The sequence below is a fragment of the Hemitrygon akajei genome, chromosome 14, assembly GCF_048418815.1.
Source record: "Hemitrygon akajei chromosome 14, sHemAka1.3, whole genome shotgun sequence".
Classification (NCBI taxonomy): Eukaryota; Metazoa; Chordata; class Chondrichthyes; order Myliobatiformes; family Dasyatidae; genus Hemitrygon; species Hemitrygon akajei.
In genome coordinates this window covers 21,416,774-21,443,541 of record NC_133137.1, presented here as the reverse complement: position 1 = coordinate 21,443,541, position 26,768 = coordinate 21,416,774, and the positions used below count along the sequence as shown (strand labels likewise).

Sequence of the window (26,768 nt, the reverse complement as noted above, 5' to 3'; positions counted from 1 at the left end):
CATGCGCACCAGCACGTCCCTGATGAACATTTTGAACAATGTTTCCAAGCCGAATGTAACAACTTGAGGTTTCAGACCCTGAAATGATTCTCAGGTCTCAGGGAAACCCTGCATAGAAGTTATCACATCTACAGCTAGCGTGATCAGTAAATTGTAGGTATAATAATCGAAAATACAATTGTCAATGCTCTTTTGAGTAGAGATAGAATTTTTAGCTTACCTCTCTCGAAATTAATCTCTTACTTTCCCCGTCATAAACCTTAAAGGCAAACATAATAAATTTCTCGATTCGAATTTGAGATAAGCACAGACGGATTTCACCTTCAACTGAAGTGAGATGATTTCTGTCCTTGAAGATGCTTGTTAAACAAGAAAAAGCTTAGCCACACACGTAAGAAGTTGAAAACCGCAGCAACAAGTCCGTTGCTTTCCAATGAATACTCCTCTTTCACAGAAATCCAGAACTTGTCCAGGTGCAAGTCAGTAAATCTCATCTTTGGTGCAAGATCAGAGCACATCTCACAAAGTTCTCGATTCTTCTCTCAAAGTCAAGTTCTCAGGCTGAGCAGAAGATTCAGAGAAAGGGTCACTCACCCACTCATACACTTGTGTTGAAAGGGAGGAAAAGTACTGTGACTTTATTTTCGAAAGCTTTAATCTGTTTGTTTTGAGATTCCAATATTTAAAATAATCAGCACTTTTATGTGTCATATGGCTGTGCTTTGTAGTTAACTGTCTTTTCAGCTTTACTGGAGCCATTGCTACATTTGTAAGTTGTTTGCCAGGGACTAGGCACAATGGAATAGGACAACTTGGTTCACCAGTCCGTGTGAAACCTGTTGATAAGTAGCTTTCATTGTGAAGTCGGACATTTTTGTGTCCGTTGTTGCATTAGTGCAGTGAAATGACTGAGAAGGTTGTAATTCTTCAGCTTTAACCTTATCAGAATTGTCTGCAGGCCTAAGTCTAGAGTTCCCCTATTCCATCTCACACTTCCTCTTCAGAATTCACCACACTGGACCACCTTCAGAATGAAAATTTCCCTCCAGTTTTCTACAACACCAGTAGTTTGTTCCCCTGACATACCAGTGGTGTGTCAGGGAAAGTTGGGGGCGGTAATTTCAGGAAGGAGAGGCTGACGTCACAGCCCAAGTTAAGTGTGTCCATTCAAAGCTCGGAAAACAAACTTCACACTCATCAGTCTACCTTCCTCCCCTCGGTGCAATACAACATTCACCAATTGTCAGCCTACCATCATCCCCTCTGTGTAATACAGCACTCACCAGTTATCAACGGTCTCCTCTATCTCCAAGTAAAAACTGAGAATAAACACGGTCCTACTGCACACTGCCATACTGGGCTGAGACTGCTAACGAGATCACCGCCCACCACAGCGAGTGCTAGCATTGCATGTCATGCAAAGACCAGAAAATGATGGTTATTTATTTTTAATCACAATCTCTCACAGGGCCCCTAGCAACTTCTCACGGAACCCTGGTTGAGAAACCCTGGCTTTAACACTTTTAAACTATAGTAATAAAACTTCACATCTGACTCTGCCTCATAACGTCTTTAAATAAGGAATTTATTAAACACAACAAATGCCATTTATGATACAACTGAGTTAATAACTATGTCTCAATTGACTGTTGTGTTTTGTTTGGGACAGGTTTTACATTTTATTTTCAGTAGTTATCATACATTTACTAACAGTTTTTGTTTTTAATCAACAAAGGGTAAGTGTGCAGACATAAGATATAGCAGCAGAATTAGGCCATTTGGCCCATCAGGTTTGCTCTGCTATTTCGTCATGGCTGATCCATTTCCCTCTCAGCCCCAATCTCCTGCCTTCTTTCCATAACCTATTATACCCTGACTAACCTCTGCCTTAAATATACCCAATGACTTGGTCTCCACAGCCATTTGTGGCAACGAATTCTGCAGATTCACTGCCCTCTGGCTAAAGAAATTCCTCCTCCTCATCTCTGTGCTAAATGGATGCTCCTCTACTATGAGGCTGTGCCCTCTGGTCTTGGAATTATTTAAAATGATTAAGTTTATGCCAGTCAGGGCCTGTGCTGTTGTACACAAATTGCAATTGAAATTCCCGTGCAGTGCCTTCGTTATTGCAGGATCTCCCCAATAAACTGTTAGACAGGAAAGTTTAACTTCACTGAGCTGTCAGCAACACAGGTCGAGACACTATGTCTCAGATTTTAAGATAATAATGGGCCTGGCATTAATTGTCATTTGCTCAACAGAGTTCCAAATTTCTATCACCTTCATGTCCTAACCAATTTTGAAAGGCTTGTTTCTGAATTTTAGAGTGTGCTTCTTAGCCTAACCTCCCCATCGATAAGGGAAGTAGCTTTCCTCAATATCCCCCTTCCCATTCCCCCTCAATATCTTATAAATTATCCTTCTTAACAAATTCCAAGTGGTTCTCCAGGGAGCACACAGTCTCACTTTAATTTTAGCTTTGAGACTCCAAGTAACAAAGTAGTAAATCTACCTCATAATTCAAATTACAGAAATAAATTATATAAATATACAACCCTGAGAATCATTTTCTGGTGAGCATACTCAATAGATCCATAACAGAATAATAATCAGAATAGAATAAAAAACCACACCAACCTGGGCATTCAACCTGTGTGCAAAAGACACAAACCGTGCAAATACAAAAATAATAATATTAAATAAATAAGCAATAAATATTGAGAACATGAGATGAAGAGTTGAAAGTGAGTCCATAGGTTGTGGGAACATTTCAATGATGGGGCAAGTGAAGGTCTCCTCTCTGAACCTGATGGTAATAGAGGGGTGATAACTGTTCCTGAACCTAGGGGTGAGTCCTGTATTTCCTTCCTGATGGCAGCAGTGAGATTAGAGCACGTCTTCAGTGGCTGTGGTCCCGGATGATGGATGCTGCTTTCATGCTACAACGCTTCACGTAGATGTGCTCAATGAGGGGGAGGGCTTTACCCGTGACGGACAGGGCTGTGTCCACTAGCTCTTCTACGTTCCTCCAAAGACAAAGCATTTTCTCCTTTGGCCTGCCATTGTGCCCAATCTTTCACCAAGCTAATATTTGTCTTGTTGTCCATCCATAAGACATACAAGCAGATTTAGGCTACTCAGCCCATCAAATCTGCTCCACCATTTTGTCACAGGCTGATCCATTTCCCCCTCAGCCCCAATCTCCTGCCTTCTTCCCGTAACCTTTCATGCCCTGACTAACGGAGAATCTATCAACCTCTACCTTAAATATACCCAATGACTTGGCCTCCACAGCCGCCTCTGGCAACGAATTCCAGACTCACTACTCTCTGGCTAAAGAAATTCCTCATCTCGGTTCTAAATGGACATCCCTTTATGTTGAGGCTGTGCCCTCTAGTCCTAGACTCCCCCACGATAGGAAACATCCTCTCCATATTCACTCTGTATAGGGTTTCCAGTATTCAGCGGGTTTCAATGATACCCCCTCATGCTTCTCAACTCCAGCAAGTACAGGCCCAGAGCCACAAAAAGCTCCTCATGTCCTCCGATGTCCCTGCAAAGAGTCATGGACCACTTCTGAAGGAATATCTTGAGAAAGATCAACACATTCCTTTCCAAGCCTTCTTGGCATACACACAGTCCCAAAGGCCTTGGGTGACAGTGTCACCACAGCACAATGCCAGAGCAACTCGGCAGGCTAGGCAGCATCTCTGGAAAAGAGCAAACAGTCGACATTTCAGACCGAGAGCCTTCATCAGGACTGGAAAGGAAGGACAGGTCAGAGCAATAAGGTAGGGGAGGGGAGGAAGGAGTACGAGGTGGCAGGTGATAGATGAAACCAGGAGAGGGGAAAGTGCTGAAGTAAAGAGCTGGGAAGTTGATCAGTGAAAGAGATATTGGGCTGGAGAAGGGGGAATCTGATAGAGGGTGGAAGACCATGGAAGAAAGGGAAGGGGAGGAGCACCAGAGGGAGGTGATGGGCAGGTAAGGAGATAATGTGAGAGAGGGGAATGGGGAGTGGTGAAGTGGGGGGTCAATTACTGGAAGTTTGAGAAATCAATGTTCATGCCATCAGGTTGGAGGTTACCCACATGGAATATAAGGTAACACAAACAAAATGCTGGAGGAACTCAGCAGGTCGGGCAGCATCGATGGACTTTTTTTCCATAGACGCTGCCTGGCCTGCCGAATTCCTCCGGCATTTTGTGTGTGTTGCATGGATTTCCAGCATCTGCAGATTTTCCCTTGTTTGGAATATAAGGTGTTGCTCCTCCAACCTGAGTGTGGCCTCATCGTGGCAGTCGAGGAGGCCACAGACTAACATGGCGGAATGGGAATGGGAAGTGGAATGGAAATGGGTGGCCACCAAGAGATCCCACTTGTTGTGGCGGACGGAGTGAAGGTGCTCGACGAAGCGGGACCTCCTGTTTGGGCGCCGAGCTAGCAACTCGGCCTCGTAGAACAGACAAATGCTAAAGAAACGGCCAAGTTGCCATCTGATACTCCAACTGAGACATGGGAGGAACAAGTCAATGGTTCAATGATTTGTGGTTTGGTGTTCTACATTCTTTGTTTTTCACTCTTTTTTTTCCCGTTGGCGTAGTTTATTATATTTTTGCACGTTTGGGCGTTTGATGTTTTCCTTTGAAGGAGTTCCAATGTCTCCTTTCCTTGTTCCATGTCTGTCTGTGGGGAAGACAAATCTCATGGTTCCATACTGCATACCATACTTTGATAACACATGTACTTTGAATCTCTGAATGTAGAAGGATAATTTATAACTATCCTGCTTGTCCACACTGTTGGGATGGGCTTTGATTGATTCTATTATGGTTATCAGATTCAGTGAATACGCCCACAAGAAAATGAATCTATGGTGACATATATGTATGTACTTTGATAATACATTTACTTTCGGCTATAAGGTATTATGAGGAATTAGATTAGATTAGATTCAACTTTATTGTCATTGTGCCGACTACAGATACAAAGCCAAATGAAATGCAGTTAGCATTTGTGGAATGTGAAGGGTATATTACAGAAAGCTATTTAGGCAGTTGATATGGAGTCCAGGCATTGGCAATTTTACGTTTTTTATGTATAATACAAAATATGTCTCCTCATTCCAAATTAAAAAGTGCTGGTAAGACTTAGAAAGTCATGCAGCATCTGAGGGAAAAGGTAAATTTTCATGAGGAAATGGGCCTGATTAAATGGAGTGAATGAGGAGAACGCCTTTGCTAGGGTGGCGAACAAATTAGTGGTTGACACATTTTTGGAGCTAATGCCAACTAATTGACCCGGGGGAGATGCAAATGCACTGCGGACAAACTCCAGGAAGAACCAGTTCTGACTGACCAGGTCGTCCACCAGCAGGACCATCGCTGGCTACACCGGAGAATGGAGGTTGTCCTTCCATTGGCGGCTGGGCTCCAGGGACACGGAATCATACATTGCGTTAATTTTGTTCGGAAAAAAACCTTAAGGAAAGTTCACTGACCTCAAAAGTTTGGCAAATTGTTCTGATTTGTTAAAACTGTGGGTGTTGAGGGCGATTTGCGATAACGCCGGGCGCTGCTCCTGGCAGCGAATATTGCGAAATGCGCGCTTGTGTTGCTGTCACCACAAGGCGGCTTCCGTAGCTGGAAGTCATGGCGTGCCATCGGAGGTAGGAGCTCCGGACGGCGAAGCGGCTGCCCCCGCTAAACGGCTCGGGATGCCTCGATACGCCCAGCTCGTGATGGGGCCCGCCGGCAGTGGAAAGGTACTTACCGACTCTGGCGGCAAATTGCGCACTTTAGTGGAGAATGGTTATTTAAAACACGCAGCTCACCAAAGTTGAGTGGAGGAGTTGGGCCTGGATTCGCTGCCGCTGTGAACTGGACCTTCCCTCGTGCTTTTGTTTAAGTACTACAAACCCAGTACAAAACAAACCTGTTACTTTTTTTCAGTTATTCTGTTGTGGATTGAATGATGTTTGAGATGCAGATAATTCCTCGAGGCTTCAGACTGTAGCATTTATGCAGCGAAGGTGCAAATAAAGGTCCTTGACCCAAACTCTTCAGCAAAGCATTTCGTGTTTCATAACGCCATTAAGAAATGTATTTTAACCTTTCAGTTAACTTATATTGGTGATTCATTTAATTCCTTAGGGAATCAAACAGCAATCTTCTATTTAGATCCCCTATAATTTAAAAAAAAACACTCATCTTTTTATTAACAGGGAACCTAAAACCACTTCCTAATTTTCATTTATTCCTGGTCCACTCTATAGATCAATAGTAACAAAAGATTCAGCTCATGGACAACATTTCGTTGCTGTTTTTACAGTAGCCTTCCAAAAATACTTTTTTGTACAAAAGTTTTGACATCTTAATGTAGATTTCATTTTTTTGCTGCTTAAGCTGAAATACTTGATAAAAATCATTTTGTAGTACTTTGAGTTACAACAGGCATTTATTTATTTGTTGAGATACAACATGGAATAGGCCCTTCAAGCCTGCCGCCCAGCAATCCCCTGATTTAATCCCAACTTGATCATGGGAGAATTTACAATGACCAATTGACATACCAACTGGCACGTCTTTGGGCTGTGGGAGGAAATCCCTGTGGTCACAGGGAGACCGTACAAACCCCTTATAGGTACCAGTGGGAATTGAACCCAGGTCGCCTGTACTGTAAAGCTCTGTGCTAACCATTAGACTACATTTGTTGATGTACAGTTTGCAAGTTTGTGAACCTTTTGCAATTAGCTGCTTTTCTGCATTAATTACTCAAAAGCTGTGGTCTGTTCTTCATCTAAGTCACAATAATAGACAATCACAATCTGACTAAACAATGCACGAACAATTCTACTTTTTATGTCTTTATTGAATACCTTGTTTAAACATTCACAGCCTTTGTACTTAATAACTGGTAGAACCTCCTTTGGCAGCAAAAACGTCAACCGAATGTTTCCTGTGGCTGCTGATCGGAATGGTGAGGAGGAATTTTAGACCATTCCTCCATACAGAACTGTTTCAGTTCATCAATATTTCTGGGATGCCTTGCGTGAAGTCATACAGCAGCATCTCAATTGGGTTAAGGTCTGGACTCTGACTTGGCCATTCCAAAACACAAATTTTCTTTTTAAACTATGCTGTTGTTGATTTATTCTTGTGTTTTAGATCGTTGTCTTGTTGCACCATCCAACTTCTATTAAGCTTCAGCTAACAGACCACTATCCTGATATTCTCCTGTAAAAGTGCCTTGATACAATTTTGAATTCATTGTTCCGTCAATAATTGCAAGCTGTCCAGACCCTGAGGCAGCAAAGCAGCCACAAACCATGATGCTCCTTCCGCTATGCTTCACAGTTGGGATGAGGTGTTGGTGTGCAGTGCTCTTTTTCCTCCAAACATAGTGTGTATTTTTGCCAAAAAGTTCAACTGTTGTCTCAGCTGTCCACAGAACATTGTCCCAGAAGCGTTCTGGAACATCCAGGTAGACTTCTGCAAGCTTGAGAAGTGCAGCATTGTTTTTTTTTTGGAGAGCTGTGGTTTCCACCATGGTGTCCTTCCATGAACACTATTCTTGTTCAGTGTTTTTCTTATAGTTGACACACAAACAGGGACTTTAGCAAGTTCAGAGATTTCTGCAGATCTTTTGTTGTTACCCTTGGGTTCTTTGTTACTTCCTTGCACGGTGTGCTCTTGGTGTGATCTTTGCAGGATGCCCACTCCTAGTGAGAATAATAACAGTAGAGTTTCCTCCATTTGTAGACAGTTTCTGCTACTGTGGACTGATAAACACTCAGGAGTTTAGAAATGCTTTTGTAGCCTTTTTCCAGCTTCGTGCACATCTACAATTCTTGTAAGGTCCTCTGAAAGTTGTGGCATAAACAGATCTTTCTCAAGAAGAACAGGCTCTGTCAGTAACCTGACTTTGTGTGTCTTTTTTTTAAATATAGGGCAGGGCGCCTCTACGACCCACACCTCTAGTATCATCTCACTGATTGGAACACCTGACTCCAAATAGCTTTTGTAGAAGGCGTTACCCCAGAGGTTCAGAGAACCCGGACCATGATTAGGAGTACTCAGTATTGACAAGAAGTAGTACAATTGCTTATGTGTTATTTCGTTAGGCAGATTGTGTTTGTTTTTGTGACTTGGATGAAAATCAGACTACATTTTATGAGTAATTAATGCAGAAAACCAGGTCATTGCAAAGGGTCCACAAACTTTTTCTTTCAGCTGTATTTTCTTTGCAGTATTGTATGATAGGTTGCAACAGCGATTATATAGTCATGGGAAAATAATCCTATAAAATAAAATTAACATGAGTTTATGTTTAAACTGAATGTATACTTTTGGATTGTATATCAATGGGTTTTGATGTGGTACGTTTCTGAAATAATCCTTCAGAATATTGGAAATTTCAAGTCATATGTGACAAGAAGTAGAAAAATTTAATGCAAAAAAGACCTGGTCAAGCAGAGTTTGTGTGGGGAAAGGAATTGTCAACATTTTGGATACAGATGCAGCACCTATTCTGATTCAGGGTTTCAAACTGAAAAGGTCAACAATTCCTTCCCCACCCACAGATACAACCAGACTGCTGACATCTTTCAGCAATCTTACGTTTCTGCCCCACAGCACCTGCAGTCTCTTTGAGAATTCTATGTTATTTAATTGATGTATTTACCATGAGGTGTGTAAAAGTTGTTTTTAATTTCAGAGCACTTACTGTTCTACTATGCAGCAGCACTGTGAGGTGTTGAATCGATCAGTACAAGTGGTAAACCTTGACCCTGCTGCTGAATACTTTGACTATCCTGTCTTAGCAGGTAAGTTGACTTAGCAAAATACCTTTAAAATGATCATTTAAAAACATATGAGATTTACAAATGTACTTAATCATTGTGCATTAAGCAACTAATATAACCTTGTGATGGTGTTGTGTTAGTGACAGCGAAGTTCTAAGCTCAAAGACCTTAAACCATACCTGATATAGATAACTGCAGGTACCCTCACTAAAGGGAGGTTGTACTGTAACTACTCAAAGTTCAAAATCTAGTTCACTTCCCTGTTTATCTTCCATGGTGAGCTTAGCTGCCAGTACTCACTTTTTGAACCCCCATGCTACCAAAGAGGAAATGCTTTTAATTAACAACATCATTCATTAAGTCCTGAAGAAGTGTCAGCCCAAAGTGTCGACTGTTTATTCATTTCCTGATCAGCCTGACCTGCTGAGTTCCTCCAGCATTTTGTGTGTGTTGCTCAGGATTTCCAGCATCTGCAGAATCTCTTGTGTTCATTTACACAGTTTGTGTACTTTCAGTGAAAACATTATTGAAACAAATTTGGAACATAGAGGATTTCTATCTTACAGATGCTTTCTAAATTACAAACCATTTGTAAAAACACAAAGGATTTCCAAAACACAGGTACAATGGGCTGCAGGCGACCAATTCATCCGTCACGGGAATCAAAGACAGTGGAATGAATTCTAGTCCTCCTTGCCCCCAGCTTTCTGTTATTCATGATGTTACTGAACCATTCCTAACAAGCCTGGACTGCTCTCTCTATTTCTCTATCACTTGGGTGACTTCATACTTTGTTTTTTCAGATACATTTTCACACAGGTGGTTTAAAAGTATCTGAAGACAGAGTTCCCAGGTACCCATAATTAATGCTGCAAAGCTGATTTCCTGAGTACACAAACCTTCCAACTATTAACAGATCAGCCTTTTGATATGCTGAGTGATATTATCAATTTGGTCTGCTAGTTTCCTTGAACTAAATAACTTAGCCAGCATTGTCTGGTTTGATACAAGCCCAATTAACATAATAACATCTTTGTCTTATACTGCAATCTCTTGAGTAGTAAGCCCGATGCTCTGAGCCAGCATCCTGTGCTATATAGATGGTGCTTGTTTGCAAAGCTGTCCTTTTAAATTGAAACCTATTATCGCTTGCTATTTAAATTAAGAACTGAAGACTTGACCCCTGCTTATGACCAGAAGGTAAAGGAATATTGGTTGGAAGTTTAACTTACTCAAAAATAACGCTGACCATTAGAAGTGTCAGCTGCTAGTGTTTAGAAAGAAAGCCCCCACACCCTTGTTGCCATTGGACAGTGAATATTCATCACAGTCTTATGCAAACAATTATACCTTAATGGTAAAAACTCACAATAATTTATTGAAATGTATCAAAATATGTTATGCAATAAGAAAGTCTTTGGAATAATGTTTAAAAGGAAATCTTATCATAGTACTCAGAAAAAAGGTAAATATAATTCCACTTAGGCATGATATCTCCCAATCCCTTTCTCTTCTGAGAAATTTAGCTGGTCCTTCTGCAAGGTGTTAATACTTTAAATTTCATTTTGTGGCGGCTTACTCTTAAGTCCAAGACAATATCCATCGAAAAATCTGATGACTTTCTTCAATATTTTGACATTGTGCTCCTTTAATGTTGAGTAAATTCCCTAGCAATTTTTTATCAATATTCTTAACATTCCTGAAAGGTCCAAATTAAAATATTCAATTTTGATTCTATGACATTTATTTCATAGTCATAACGATTGTTTTTTACGAAAGAAAATTAAAACCTAGTTGTTTAAAATTTTACTTTCAACATTATTATACAATTTGTTGAATTGTGCTTGTTTAGAAATCATTATTTTGATGCAATGCCCAGTTTCTTTGAAATTAAAATATCACCATGCATTAATCTTTCTACTGTTAATGGATGCAGATATCCGGGAGCTCATCCAAGTGGAAGATGTGATGGAGGATGACACATTAAGGTTTGGCCCAAACGGTGGACTCATTTTCTGCATGGAATACTTTGCCAACAACTTTGATTGGTTGGCAGATTGCCTTGGACACGTGGAAGATGATTATATACTATTCGATTGTCCAGGTAGGCAGTAATTTACATTTATTTTCTCCAGTGGTCTAGGAATTACTTTGGGTGGAGCTTTAAGGTTGAGGTTGACTTGGTTCTGAGGTAACAACCATCACCAAAGAAGCAGAATCAGATTTACTCTCACTGACATGTAACGTGAATTTATTTGTTTTCTGGCACCAGTATAGTGCAAAGACATACAAAGACAGTAAGAATCTATGAATTACATAAAAATTGTGCAAAACAGAGGAATAACAAGGTAGATATTTTGATGGTGTGAAAATATTGGTTATTTCGATTGTTGCACACCCTCTTACTTCCTTTGAAGAAACCTGAACTGCTCAGTACCTTCGATGGTTTTCTGTCGGTTTGAACAGTCTCGTTGCTGGAATTACCATGATTCCATCAGGATGTCATATTTCTTCAAAGAGCCTTTGAAGTGTATTCTCTGCCCTCAGGGAAATGTTAATGATGTGGGAGCTTGGAGTAGTTAATCTTGGGTTTGGAAGTCTGCAGTTTAATGTGGCCTGCCCATATGAGCATAATCAGAGCCTTGATGTTGGCCTGGGAGAGGTCACTCACTGAATTGCCCATAATGCCAATCAATTTGGAGGCTGTTGGGGAGGCAGCATCTGTGTCTGTCGTAAATTGACCGTGATTTGAGCTTCATACTTCATCACCGCTCAGGTGTTGCATTTCCAGACTCACTTTGTAACAGAGCCCATTATGATTTGATTGTTGGGGTCTACACTAATGTGTCTTTATTTTATTTACAGGACAGATTGAGCTATATACACACCTGCCAATAATGAAGCAGCTTGTCGAACAGTTACAGCAGTGGGAATTTCGTGTTTGTGGTGTATTTCTTGTTGATTCTCAATTTATGGTGGAGTCATTTAAGGTAATTGCCTCTATTTTATGGAATTCAAAATTTGAGATTGATGCTACTGCCTTATTAGAAACTCATGTTATCAGATATGCAGATTTTTATTAAGGTGAGTGACATGTGAAAGAATAAAGTGCAATATACTTTGATCCCAGTTTTATTTTCCTTTCTTTACATGTAGTTTAATCTAAAGTTTTTGACAAAATGGAGAACAATTCATTTAAGGATTAGATCATGAATACAATTTGGCTATTTGACTAAGGAGGTATAGTTTTGTCTGATACAGGGTCCCTACTAGTTAATTTGGCTGGGCTTTTCATGAGATCAGTTACCAAAGTTTTTTTTTCTCACTTTAGATTTGAAACGTTGGGGTCATTTATTACTGATTTGGTGTATCGGGTAATGAAAAGGCAGATGTTATATCAGAGCAGGCACTTAAAAGTCGGCGGTAGATATTATAGTTGCTATGGGAAAGTATGAAATCTTGTATTTGGTTGGCTGGAATTGGGAAATGGCAGAAAGTGTGGGATAGGGGTGCGACAGGGAGGTGGTATTACAATTTGTTTCCATCGGTTCCAAGGGGAGGGTTGCTTTTGGGAAGGGCGTGTGGTCAGCAAGGCTGTGGTTTGGACATACGGGTTTGCACTCCACTTTGGCACTTGTTGGTAAGCATGGGAACGGGTGGTGGTATTTTTGTAAGGACATGTGATCACGGTGTGCCACAGATATTTGTTGGAACGTAGGAAGCTGTTGAGACAATTATTGGGCAGACCGAGGGTGCCTAGTTTGCAAGATATTCTGGCACCTGAGGCAGAGACAGTTAAGTCATGTAGGGACCTGGGGAACTTTGTAAATAAAACAGGTTTGGGAGGAATCTGATTCTCGTCATGGCTCATTTCATACTCCACTACAGTAGGTGACGGTAATTCACCCTCCTGATAGGTGCCATTAGCACAAAAGAAGATGTAGCTACTGACTCATTGTGCCAGCTGAGATGGACAGACCACAAATAAAATCTGTGATTTTATGTTCGTCCAAATCTTTCCATCAGCAAACTTCAATTCTGTATATTTGAATGTTCTATATGAATGGCTTAATTCTGTCTTATACTGCAAAATATGAAATATGTAACATCATAATTCTCTTAGTTTGTGTCAGGAGTAATGGCAGCTCTCAGCGCCATGGTCTCTCTGGAAATTCCGCAAGTCAACATCATGACAAAAATGGATTTACTTAACAAGAAAGCAAAGAAAGAAATTGAAAGGTAAGTGAAACCTTATTTCATGCCTGACCTGCTGAGTTCCTCCAGCATTTTGTGTGTGTCGCTTTGGACTTCCAGTGTCTGCAGATTTTCTCATGTACTTAGATGAATTACTTACTTAGCCTGTCACCCCTACAAGAGCATAGGCTACCGCCAGCAGCTTGCCAGAGTCCTCGAGGTCTTTAGAGCTTCTTTTGGTGTTTCTGTAGCACTTTTTTTATGGGACAGGGGTTGCTAGCGCCCTGACCAATCCTCTTCTTTCCGCAGCCAGGCTTGGGATTGTCCATGGTGGAGTTGCACGGAAGTAGCTACTGGGAACATTTACTCAGGCCCACAGACCGTTAAAGATTCCTACCTGTCAACCAGATCTGAAGTATAATTGGAATTAAGCATGTACAGAGACTTGAAAAAAGGCCTGGAAGTAACTATACTCTGGACTCTTTCAGTACTGTACAAGTAAAGAAATGGACGTGACCGGAACAGTTCAATACATATTTGAAAAGATTTGATGATGCTTCTGAATGTGTTGGTGTAGCCATAAAATGATGGGAGAGCTTAGCTGTTTGGATTCAGAACTGGCTTACGTGTAGAAGACAGAGGGTAGTTATTCGAGCTGGAGGTCTGTCATATTCATCTAAGATGGCGGCGCGACACAGCTTGCAGCGGCCACTCCAGAACTGATTATCTGTTATTTGTGAAGTGGGGTGCCGTGCGCAATCATAATCGATTGAAATCGGACGTGGGAACACGGAGGAACATCGGGAAATTCAAGGAAGACCTTCTTCGATGCTGCTGCTGCTGTGAGGTCCGGGACTCTGCTGGGAAGAACAGGCCCCCAGTCCTTGGGGTTGCGTTGCCAATGGCCGTTGGTGGGGCCGTCTTAATATGCTCGGCAGAGGATGGTGCTCGGAGAAGCTGTGCCGGAGGGGATGGTTGTTGACTCGGAGGTTCAATGGACTCGGAGTCCGCTGCGGTCAGGTCGCTTTCGGTGTGTGCTGAGTCTGCGAGGCTGAGTCGGGTGGCGTCGTGGAAGTCCATAGCGGGGGTATTCCCTTGTACCGCCGGCATGGGATGGCGAGTCTGTCGAAACCCTGGGGACTTGTGGAAACTGTGTGGTGATTTCTTTTGAACTTATAGTCTTTTAACATCTTTGGACTATTTTTACTGTGCCCATGGTCTTTTTTTTAAATCAATTATGCTATTGTTTGCACTGTTGTAACTATATGTTGTAATTATGTGGTTTTGTGCAGGTCTTGTAGCTTTAGTTTTTGGTCTTGTTTTTGTCTGGTGGATTTGGAGCTCCTTTCCAGGGAACGCGTTAAGACGGTAGCGCGATATTAATACGCAGCAGCCTCTCTGAACTCTGGGATTGCCAAACTCTTCGGGGATTGGGGATTGCCAAACGTTATGTGGATTTTCTGGTGTAGTCTGTTTTGTCAAATGCTTTTGTGATATCATTCTGGGGGAGTATTGTCTCATTTTTTAACTGTATTGCATTTGTGGTTTCTAAATGACAATAAACTGAATCTGAATTAGTGGACTTCCACAGGGATCTGTGCTGGGACCTTTGCTGTTCGTAATGTATATAAATGAGCTGGATGAAAATGTAGAAGAGTGCTTTAGTAAATTTGCAAATGATACTAAGATTGGTAGAGTTGTGGATGGTGTAGAAGACTGGCAAAAAATACAGTGCAATATAGACCAGCTGCAGATATGGGCTGAGGAATGGCAGATGGAGTTTAACTCTGATAAATGTGAGGTGTTGCATCTCAGGGCAATACGAGGAGACAGTACACTGTTAAGGGAAAGGTCCTTAACAGTGTTGCTGACCATAGAGATCTTGGGATCCAAGTTCATAGCTCCTTGAAAGTCACTACACAGGTCGATAAGGTGGTTAAGAAGGCTTATGGAATTGCTTTCATTAGTTGAGGCATTGGGTTCAAATGTCAGGAGGCTATGTTGCAACTTTATAAAACTCTGGTTAGGCCACATCTGGAGTATGGCATACAGTTCTGGTCGTCCCACTATGGGAGAGATGTTGAGATTTTGGAGAGGGTGCAGGAGAGGTTCAGCAGGATTCTGCCTGGTTTAGAGGGGATGTGCTATCACGAGAGGCTATACAGCCTGGGATTGTTTTCTCTGGAGTGTTGCAGGCTGAGGGGAGATCTGATAGAGGTTTATAAGAGGTATAGATAGAGTAAACAGGGAATATCTGTTTCCCAAGGTTGAACTGTCTAATACCAGAGGGCATGCATTGAAGATGAGAAGGGGTAGGTTCAAGGGGGATATGAGGGATATCTAACTCAGAGTGGTGGATGCCTGGAATGTGCTGCCTGGTATGGTGGTAGAGGTAAGTACATTTGAGGCTCTTAAGAGACGTTTGAATAGTCGTATAGATATAAGGGAAATGATGAGATTAGTGTTTAGGGGTTTTTGATTTGCCTTCTAGCAGGTTTGGCACAACATTGTGGGCCGAATGGCCTTTTCCTGTGCTGTACTCTTCTATGTTCTGAAGTCAGTAAGGTACAACTGCTCAGAGAGGACATGGTTAAAATAATAAGTTAGAACTCCTCAAGATACCTTTAATTATAAAAATAGAAGTGAATCACTTATGTCCTTCAGAGAAGGAAATGACTTTTCTTACCCCGTGTGAAGTTGTTTCTTAGACACTATCTGAAATGATTTGGGAATTGGAGATGGACAGTAAATACGGTCCTCACCTTGCCTACAATTTTCTTTTCCAACTGTAAGGCAAATCTACAACATTATCTTCCAAATATTCAAGGCTTGCTGGATTGAATTTTAAATTTACTAAGAAAAGGAAAATCATAATGTATGTAAAATTCCAACTTCAAACTTCTGTGTTTAAAGCAATCTGTCATGCAATATATTGGAAATAAGCAGTGTTCAAGATTTAGTTGTACAGCAGGCCAATCCTAGCAGTACTATCCCTTTGGCATATGCAGGAGCATGCATTAGTGTAGTAATGTGGCGACCCACTTCCTAGCGCACTCGAACCGGCTCACAAATAGCCAGCGCGCCGGCACAAAGGCCAGTCCCAAAAGGGCGCCAGGTCTGCTTCACCAACAAAGGGAAAAGCCCGCAGGGGACTGTGAGTACGTGCTCCCTACAGCATCTGCGCCCGGGGAGGGCGGGTCAGGGAGGCTTTAAAGCAAGGCTGTGAAGTTCGAATAAAATCTTCTTTAACTGCAGTTTACCGACTCCGTGTCGTTATTTTAGCGCTGCGTGTAGCACACCGCTACAATTGGTGACCCCGATGGTCCAAACGATATTTGGACCAGAGATGAACGACGCCACATCTGTTCATGCGGTTTCGTTGAAACTGCCAAGCTTCTGGACGCTGCGACCTCACCTATGGTTCCAGCAAGCAGAAGCCCAATTCCACGTTCGGCAGATAACCTCAGAGGACACATGTTACTATTACGTGGTGAGCACCCTCGACCAGGAGACAGCCGCCCAGGTTGAGTTCATACAGTCGCCCCCAGAGGACGGCAAATACGCGGACTTCAAAGCCCTACTCATAAGGACTTTCGGACTCTCACGGCGCGAGCGAGCTGCTCGCTTACTGCACCTGGATGGCTTGGGAGACAGGCCTCCATCGGCTTTAATGAATGAGATGTTGTCTCTGGCCGGCGGACACAAGCCCTGCCTCATGTTTGAGCAGGCATTCCTGGAGCAGCTGCCCGAGGACATGTCCGACGCGGATTTCAGCGACCCCCGGAAGGTGGCAGCCCGGGCGGACTTGCTGTGGAACGCCAAGAAGGTGAGTGGGGCGTCCGTCGCACAGATCACCAGGCCATGCTCCCAGCAGCAGACCAGACCAGGCCCGGCTGCAGAGCCCGCTAACCCCAGAGGCAGGAGTGAGGAGACCAACGAACAATGGTGCTTCTATCACCAGCGGTGGGGTGCAGAAGCCCGCCGCTGTCGCCCGCCCTGCAAGTTCCCGGGAAACGCCAGGGCCAGCTGCTGCTGATGGCTACGGCGGCTGGCCATCGGGATAGCCTCCTGTATGTGTGGGACAAGAAGTCGGGACGCCGTTTTTTGGTCGACACTGGTGCTGAGATCAGCGTCTTACCTCCGATGAGTTACGACACCCGCAGCAGGGCACCGGGTCCCCCCCTGAGGGCCGTAAACGGTAGCACAGTAAGGACCTACGGCACCGGTACGGTGCAGCTACAGTTCGGCTCCAACCGGTTCAAGTGGGACTTCACACTGGCCGACGTAGCCCAACCGCTTCTGGGTGCGGATTTTTTGCGGGCTCACAGCCTGCTGGTCGACCTACCGAGGCAGAGACTGGTCCACGCCGAGACTTTTCAGACGTTCTCCCTGGGTGAAGCCCAGTTGCCAGCCTCTCACCTCGACTCCATCACGCTGTCCGACAACGACTTTACCTGGGTCCTGGCGGATTTCCCATCGGTTCTGGCACCGCAGTTCACGGCAGCCATGCCCTGACACGGCGTATAGCACCACATCCTGACCCAGGGACCACCCCTCCACGCCTGTGCTCGAAGGCTTCCCCTGGACAAGCTCCGACTGGCGGAGGAGTTCAAGAGGATGGAGGAATTGGGGATTATACGGCGGTCCGACAGCCCGTGGGCCTCTCCCCTGCACATGGTACCCAAAGCGACGGGGTTGGAGACCATGCGGCGACTACCGCAGGCTGAACGAGGCTACAACACCGGACTGCTACCCTGTGCCGCACATTCAGGATTTTGCAGCAAACCTGCACGGCGCACAGATCTTCTCCAAGGTAGACCTCGTCCGGGGATACCATCAAATCCTGATGCATCCGGACGACGTCCCCAAAACGGCATTCATCACCCCATTCGGCCTTTTCGAGTTCCTCCGCATGCCGTTCGGCCTGAAGAATGCCGCATAGACGTTCCAGCGGTTAATGGACGCGGTGGGACGCGACCTGGACTTCGCTTTCATCTATTTGGACGACATCCTCATAGCAAGCAGCAGTCGTCAGGAGCATGTGTCCCACCTCCGTCAACTCTATGCCCGACTGAGTGAATACGGTCTAACAATCAACCCGGCCAAATGCCAGTTCGGGCTCGACACCATCGACTTCCTGGGCCACAGGATTACTAAAGATGGGGCAACCGCTGCCCGCTAAGGTAGACGCAGTCCGCCATTTCCCCTGACCCACCACAATCAAAGGCCTTCAGGAATTCGTGGGTATGGTAAATTTCTACCACTGCTTCCTCCCTTCAGCTGCCCGAATCATGCACCCCCTGTTCGCCTTGATGTCGGGTCCGGGCAAGGATGTTACCTGGGACGAGGAGTCCGCCGCCGCTTTCATTAAAACGAAAGAAGCCTTAGCAAACGCCGCGATGCTACTGCACCCCAGAATGGACGTCCCTACCGCCCTCACAGTGGACGCATCTAACACGGCAGTCAGTGGGGTACTGGAGCAACTCATCGCGGGTCGCTGGCAACCCCTGGCGTTTTTCAGCAAACACCTGCGGCCACCCGAGCTCAAATACAGTGCTTTCGACCGGGAACTGTTGGCGCTATACCTAGCAATCCGGCATTTCAGGTACTTCTTGGAAGGTAGGCCCTTCACCACGTTCACGGACCACAAGCCGCTTACCTTTACGTTCACGAAGGTGTCCTATCCCTGGTCGTCCCACCAGCAGCGCCATCTGTCCTACATCTCTGAATGCACGACGGATGTCCGGCACGTCTCGGGTAAGGACAATGTCGTGGCGGACGCGCTCTCTCGCCCTAACATTCATGCCCTTTCCCAAGGGGTAGACTTTGAGGCGCTGGCAGAGGCGCAGCAGGCAGACGAGGAGATCCCAAGTTACAGAACCGCAGTCTCCGGTTTGCAGCTCCAGGACCTCCCCGTAGGCCCAGGTGAGAGGACCCTACTCTGTGACGTCGCCACTGGCCAGCCCCGTCCTGTCGTCCCGACACCTTGGCGGCGACGCGTTTTCGACTCCATTCATAACTTAGCGCACCCCTCCATCAGGACAACTGTCCGGATGGTCTCCAACAGGTTCGTTTGGCACGGACTCCGCAAGCAGGTCAGTGAATGGGCCAGAACGTGCATGCACTGCCAGACGGCCAAGGTGCAGCGGCACACCAAAGCTCTGCCGCAGCAGTTCCACCCCACCCACCAGCGTTTCGACCACATTCATGTGGATATCGTGGGCTCCCTGCCAGTGTCGCGCGGAGCGCTGCACCTCCTGACTATCGTGGACCGGTTCACAAGATGGCCAGAGGCAATCCCGCTCACCGACACCACCTCCGAATCTTGCGCCCGGGCACTGATCGCCACCTGGGTGTCCCGTTTTGGTGTACCGGCCCACATTACCTCCGACAGAGGCGCCCAGTTCACCTCCAGCCTGTGGTCAGCTATGGCCAGCCTTTTGGGGACACAGCTGCACCACACAACTGCCTACCACCCACAGTCGAACGGCCTGGTGGAGCGTTTCCACCGTCACCTAAAGTTGGCTCTCATGGCCCGCCTGAGAGGAGCTAACTGGGTGGACGAGCTTCCCTGGGTCCTACTCGGCATCCGCACGGCGCCCAAAGACGATCTGCACGCCTCGTCGGCCGAGTTGGTGTACGGCACACCCCTGGTCGTCCCCGGGGAGTTCATCCCAGCCCCAAGGGGGCACGAGGCAGAACCCGCAGCAGTCCTGGGCAGACTACGCTAGAGGCTCTGCAACCTGGCCCCCATACCCACTTCGCAGCATGGGCAGAACCTGACCTGCGTACCCAAAGACCTGCAGAACTGTAAGTTTGTGTTTGTACGAAGGGGCGGGCATCGGCCACCGCTGCAACGGCCCTACGAGGGGCCGTTTACGGTGCTCAGGAACAACGGGTCCACGTTCGTGCTGGACGTTGGGGGGAGAGAGGAGGTTTTCACGGTGGACCGACTCAAACCGGCGCAGGGGCAGACCTCCCAAACAGGGTCCGGCCCAGACTGTGGACATTGGGGAGTGTATCGCTGGTTCTGGGGGGGGCGGGGTTATGTGGCAACCCACTCCCTAGCGCACTCGAACCGGCTCACAAATAGCCAGCGCGCCGGCACAAAGGCCAGTCCCAAAAGGGCGCCAGGTCTGCTTCACCAACAAAGGGAAAAGCCCGCGGGGGACTGTGAGTACGTGCCCCCTACAGCATCTGCGCCTGGGGAGGGCAGGATCAGGGAGGCTTTAAAGCAAGGCTGTGAAGTTCAAATAAAATCTTCTTTAACTGCAGTTTACAGACTCCGTGTCGTTATTTTAGCACTGCGTGTAGCACACCGCTACAGTGACACAATTTATATTAGTTTACATGCTTCTACAGTAATATTAGGCAGCTCAGGATGAGGGTATTTTGTTGGCATTTGTCATGCGAGTAATGTTGGCTGGACTGAAATGTTCAGTTTCCATCCTTCCATTGGTTTTTTCTGGTCCCTGGAATATACATTTTTACCTTTTTGCTGGCCTACTCGATGGACCAAGTGGCCTATGTGATGGGGGAGATGTGCGCCCGCGCGCACACACTCGCTGTCTCTCACACCCTTGTCATTCTGTGATTGTTGCACCGAGCTTGCGCACTTCAATATCATCCGCCGGATTTGCTGAATGGTGCCTTTCCCACCACGCTCTTCACAATGTTCCATCCCCATTGGGGATGTGTAAATGGATATATGTTGTTTGTATACAGTATTTCAGGTAGATATTTCCATTTGTTTTGTAATATGGTTGTAGCCACTTTGTTGGGTGCATCATATTTTAATTCATGTGTAGTCTTAAGTTAACTTTGGTAATTAAAGATGGTATGTCCTGGTGCCTAATAAACGGGGCTCTTCACTCGTAGTAGGAGAGGTCAGGGTTACCAGCAGTTCACACTGGTCAAGTACAAGTACAGAACTATTGTGTTTTCTGGTAGATAACTTTTTGTAAATATTGGCAGTTTTCTTTTCTCTATTTTTGCTAATTTTTGTAAGCTTGATTTTTGACGTACCTTTGCACTGAAGTGGTAAGTGATACGAGCCATTTTTTTTCCTTCAGTCATAACACATGTATCTAACAGCCTAAATCTGCTTCTGTGTCTTATAGAGTGAACTACTTGTCATTTTGCCTTTCTTTTAAGGTCAAGTGTCACTTGCTCTGACAGCTAAATGCTTACAGGCAAATTCACCCTTCATTATGTTGGAATATTGTTTTAATAGAGATTAGTGCAATTTTTGTCTTACTGTGCAGCTTTGTACTGGATAACATAAAGGCATTTGGAAAGAAAATGCCTAAAAGTCTGTAAACTATTTCATATTTCCTCTGTTAAATTGCGTTCATGCCATCGTATTGAGTTATCAGCATAACAGGAAGTAACATTTGGAGATCCACTTTGCAAAATATTTGTATATCAATACAGTTGTGTGTTATTTGCAGACATTGTTCTCTGACAAAATCAATAATACTAACTTCTAATTCCTTTCGTGAAGGTATTTAGACCCTGATATGTATTCACTGATGCAGGACTCTTCTGATATTTGGAAAAGCAAGAAATTTAAGAAACTCACCAAAGCAATTTGTGGATTGGTAAGTATTTTTGATTGATTAATAGAATGCTCTATTTCAGTCTGTTTAAAACAATACCAGTATTCAGTTATTATTAAATATCAATATACATTCATCTGTCTTTCCACAAGTCATTTAATTTATTTACTTATGAAAGATTATTGGGTATGGAGTTTGATATTCATACAGAAAATTAGGTTATTTGATATTCAAAATAAGGAATGCTTGATACAGAATGTAAACAGAAACTGATTTTACTGGCAGAAAGGACAGTATCCAAAAGATGCAAATTTATAATCATTATGAGCATTGATTTTATGGGCCAGAGAGCATCTGAATTCTCAGTTTTAGTGAGGATCCTCGCAAAGTGGTCTTTGTGGTCCCAGTTCGATAGTTATTTTTCCATGGGTTCTTTTATTTTGATACGGGCATGGTGTGTGTTTGTTTTCTCTCAGCACATTGGGTGTTCAACAATGTTTTTTTAATATGGGTTCTTTTGGGTTTCTTTGTTTCATGGCTGCCTGTTAAGAAACAAATCTCATAGTATAATGCATACATACTTTGATAATAAATGAACTTTGACTCTTTGCAAGTAATAGGAAAGTTTATGATTCAGGAAGTTTTAAACCTTAAAAAACATTATTTCTCCAGATGTTTAGCCAAAATATGTTGCATCGGTGCCTAAAATATGTGACACATATTTAGGGAATACTCTGATATGAACATTTTGACGATCAGATTTGATTTTTAAACTACTATTTCTCAAAAGTGCTAATGAACCTCCAACATTTCTAAAGCATTCTTTTCAAATTGTTTTTGTGTATGCATATTTAGTGTTATAAATATTGGCTTAAATCCTGTTATTTGTAGTAAAATTGGGGGAATACAGAATTTTATAAGCTATTTGGAGGATTTGATATTAAAATCATTTTAGTTATAATTATTAAATATATGTGTAGGTTGATGACTACAGCATGGTTCGTTTTTTGCCATTTGACCGTTCAGATGAAGAATGTATTACCATAGTTTTGCAACACATTGACTTTTCCATTCAGTATGGAGAGGACTTTGAAGTCAAAGAACCAAAGGTGAGTGCAAATCTTTTCCTATGTGGGATTTCACCAGTGACATAATAAACTCAAGAGTTTCTGTACTTCACCATCCCCCCCACCCCCAGACGCCTTCCTTCTCCTCATCTGGTTTTAGGTTCCACCTGCCAGCTTGTACTCTCACCCCCTCACCTCTTATTCTGGCTTCTGCCCCCTTCCTTTCCAGTCCTGATGAAGGGCTCAGCCCAAAACGACTGTTTATTCCCCTCCATAGATGCTGCCTGACCTGCTGAACTCCTCCAGCATTTTGAATTGGCACTGCTTGCCGAGCCACCAGTAATGGTGACGCTGGAAGTCCTTTATTATTGCCCATCACTCAGTCATCATCAGACTAGTCAATGTGAGCCACAGACATTCCATAATGACTTGGTAGGTAACTCAACTTAAGTGATCAAATGTATTGCATTCCTCGGTTAATGTGAATACCTGCCTTTGCAACCACATCAAAAAATCATTTATTGTGATTGGCTAACTTGTGAACTAATCTGTAGCTTTCAAGCCAAGTCTATTCGTTAGACAGTGGTAGGATTGTGCTTTATCTTCTATAACTGAAAAGAGTACACAATTTCACATAAAAGAATGAGTTCTTAGAGATCTGTTGTCATGGGGTTTCTGACAACCGTGAGGCTCCAGGATGAGCCACTTCCTGCAGGAAAGAAGGGAGAACAGAACAATTAATGTTCAAACGCATTCTTTTATGCTTTTCAAATTCTATCTAAAGTGAGATAGAAACATAGAAAACCTACAGCACAATACAGGCCCTTCGGCCCACAATGCTGTGCTGAACATTTACTTACTTTAGAAATTACCTATGCCCATAGCCCTCTATTTTTCTAAGCTCCTGTCCAGAAGTCTCTTAAAAGACCCTATCTTATCTGCCTCCACCACCATCGCCAGCAGCCCATTCCATGCAGTCACCACTCTGAGTAAAAAAAACTTACCCCGCCATCTGCTCTGTACCTACTTCCAAGCACCGTAAAACTGTGCCTTCTCGTATTAGGCATTTCAGCCCTGGGACAAAGCCTCTGACTATCCACACGATCAATGCCTCTCATCATCTATGTGGAGACCAGTAACTGAATACTGTTGTTTCAAGTATCCTGACTCTGAACTTTCTTGTACTGTGCTTTGTTTTCCTTAGAGTTCAGAACTAAAAGGTATTGAATGTCAAATAAAAAATCCTTGTGATATGTAACAAGTAATGAGAGAATGCCTCATTCAGTGACTAAAGAATGCATAAAGAATGAAGTTTTTCAGGGTTTACTTGCATAATTCAGTCATAAATCCTTTATTGCAGGAGCAAGATGAAGAGCTTGATGCACCGAGCACAAGTCATCAGTTTTTCCAAGGGGCGACTGCTGACTGAATTCCTGGATCTAATCAAGCATCTGGGCCCAGTTAAACATTAGGTTCATTTTATCTGGAAATAATTAATGCTGTGCCTTCCTAAAGATGCCCGATAACACACAATTTAAAACCTTGTGTGAGAACTCAGCTTGTTTGCACTATTGTGTGAAGATTAATTCAAATCTTTCAATTTGTATTTGAAAGTGATTTTTGAACCTGCTAGATATAATTATGTGCTGGTAAGTTATCCACTGCTGAGTGCCCTTCCTTTTGTGATACTAATAACTTTCACAAATGTTTGGAATGACAAGCGACAGACCAGTTTTAAAAGATCATGACTTAAAAGTTTGTTTGCTTGAAATTGTTGCAGAGAATCTTTATATTTTCACATTAAATTATTGCTTATCTCTGCAGGTACTTTATGAATGTCGTTTTGAAATGTTGTAAAGTGAGACCTGTCAGAAGTTGTACAGTGAACAGCAATGGTTTTTATCTTAATATATCTCATTTTGTGTGCTCCAGAATTCTTTCTGCCAAATACTGCACCATATGTAGCTTTAGTCATGTGGTTTAGCAGAGATCAGTATGATGTATGATGTCTCACACAAAGTACTCATTATGCCTGCACACAGAAACTTTAAAAAAGGGCAAAATTAATCACATTAAGATTACAACCAAATGTTTATATAACATTGAAATAACCAACAGATGTTTCTTACTTTTAGTTCTAACTTAAAGGTAATATAAAACCTGACTTTAAATAGATTGGTTTGGAATATGGAGCAAAGTTCATAAAGTGGGATTGAAGTACAGACCATGCCTAGCATAAATGAATGGGGCAAAAGACTGAAGATGATTTCCTTCTCGTTACTATGTTAACAATACATTCATAGCAAAGATGGATTTTGATTCTTTTTTGTATTATATGGAAATAAAAACTTAATTCTCTGTTTTCAGACTTCATGTTGCAAATATTAGCACAAAGCAACACCTGAATTTATGGTGTAAGTGTAAAGTGAGAAAAATGATTTCTGTTTCAACTATAAAATTGTGGGATATTAATATTCATAATTCCATATTTTGGTACAGGCTGGAGCATGTTTTTAATTAGAATTTTTTTTATAGTGTTTACATATGACTAAAGACTATTGTTAGCTACTCCACGTAATTTTCTGAAATCCTGGCTTGATTGAAGGAAGTACCTTGAAGCACCTTATCTGTGAGATACAGTTTTAATGATGGTTAAATATAATTTATAAAGCAGCATGGTTCTTCTGAACTGGGGCGTTCAAAAGGTAGAACTATAAACTGAACAGCACTCTTAGTGTCTGTTTCAGTCTATCATCCATGTTCTATCAATAAAGTTTATTTTGTATCATTAACCATGAAGGTTTGTGTGCTTACTCAAAAGCAATGACTGAAGCAGTGAGGATGGTGATGAAGTTCTGTGTTTACAGGGGATAAGCTCAGTATTATCCTTTCTTCTCCCACTTTACCGAGAATGATATCTTTGTTTTGGTTAAATGAAGCATACTCTGGGATCATGGAATATGTTTAGAAAATATTTTAATTGCACTTGGAATGTTGTTGCAACTCATATAAAGTGTGCTATAGCAGAACAAATGATCCTATCCTAAACAGGTCAGACCAGATGGGTGCACAAATAAAAACATTAACTGGAGTATTCTGAAGACAAGGTCACAAATCGTACAGTCTTGGTGGCAATATTCATGACAATGCAGGTGGAAAGACTTAATTGATCTGTGGAACCAGGTAAGTAAGCAATGAAATAGCTCTAGGGTACAAAGGAGCTGTAAGTTTGTTCCGAAGGCAACCACATTCCTTTGTGGGAATGCAGCAAAAGGTGAGAGGTCTGTAAACACAAATAATCGATGAAGTTAACTAATAACAGGCCTGTTAAGTACAAATAACCTTTAGAGCAGGGGTCAACAGTTTGGTCCCCATATCTGATTAGAACCTCCAGAGGATGTTCACAAGGATGATTCCGGGAATGAAGGGGTTAACATATTTGGGGCATTTGGCGGCTTTGGGTGTGTACTCGCCGGAATTTAGAAGAACACTGGGGTGTGGGGATCTTATTGAAATCTTCTGAATGCTGAAAGAACTAGATAGGGTGGATGTTTCCTGTGGTGGGGATATCCAAATCTAGAGGGCACAGCCTCAAAATTGAGGGGCAACCCTTTAGAATAGGGGCAAAGAGGAATTTTTTCAGCCAGAGAGTAATGAATATGTGGAATGCTCTGCCACAGATTGCGGTGGAGGCCAAGTCTGTGGGTATATCTAAGGTGGAAGTTGATTGTTTCCTGATTGGTCAGGGCATCAAAGGATATGGCAAGAAGGCAGGTGTATGGGGTTGAGTGGGATTCGGGATCAGCCATGATGGAATGGCGGAGCAGCCTCAGTTGGCTGAATGGCCTAATTCTGCTCCCATGTCTTATGGGCTCCCAATCTTTTTTATACCTTGGACCCCTACCAGTAACCCAGGGGTTGACGGACTCCAGATTGGGAACCCCTGTTTTGGAGGGATGTGATGATTGTGGGAATCTTAGTGAAATACAGCACGGAAAGAGGCCCTTCAGACTATAATCAAACATTGCTTATTTCATTAATCCTACCCTAAGTTTATTCTCCCACATTCACCTTGTACCATCCCTCCCTTTAAACTCACACCCTCAGACTGAGAGGAAAGTGGGGCATCTAGACGAAACCCACACC

The 26,768-nt window shown here is 43.4% G+C and overlaps 1 protein-coding gene across 1 annotated transcript; it reads left to right on the top strand.

Moving 5' to 3' along the window:
* The first annotated feature begins 5,626 nt into the window (after positions 1-5,626).
* Positions 5,627-24,990, top strand: gpn3 (GPN-loop GTPase 3). Its single transcript, XM_073065621.1, has 8 exons — positions 5,627-5,764; positions 8,716-8,824; positions 10,740-10,907; positions 11,669-11,793; positions 12,927-13,042; positions 21,501-21,597; positions 22,536-22,664; positions 23,983-24,990. Exons 1-8 carry the CDS (start codon positions 5,717-5,719, stop codon positions 24,049-24,051), a joined length of 861 nt encoding a protein of 286 aa, XP_072921722.1. The 5' UTR covers positions 5,627-5,716; the 3' UTR covers positions 24,052-24,990.
* Positions 24,991-26,768: the final 1,778 nt, after the last annotated feature.

Bases quoted from the DNA above. Each gene is read 5' to 3' on its own strand.
- gpn3 (XM_073065621.1), top strand. From the start codon at position 5,717: ATGCCTCGATACGCCCAGCTCGTGATGGGGCCCGCCGGCAGTGGAAAG. The intron at 5,765-8,715 runs GTACTTACCGAC...TTTTAATTTCAG, and splicing joins GGCCCGCCGGCAGTGGAAAG to AGCACTTACTGTTCTACTAT. The intron at 8,825-10,739 runs GTAAGTTGACTT...TAATGGATGCAG, and splicing joins TGACTATCCTGTCTTAGCAG to ATATCCGGGAGCTCATCCAA.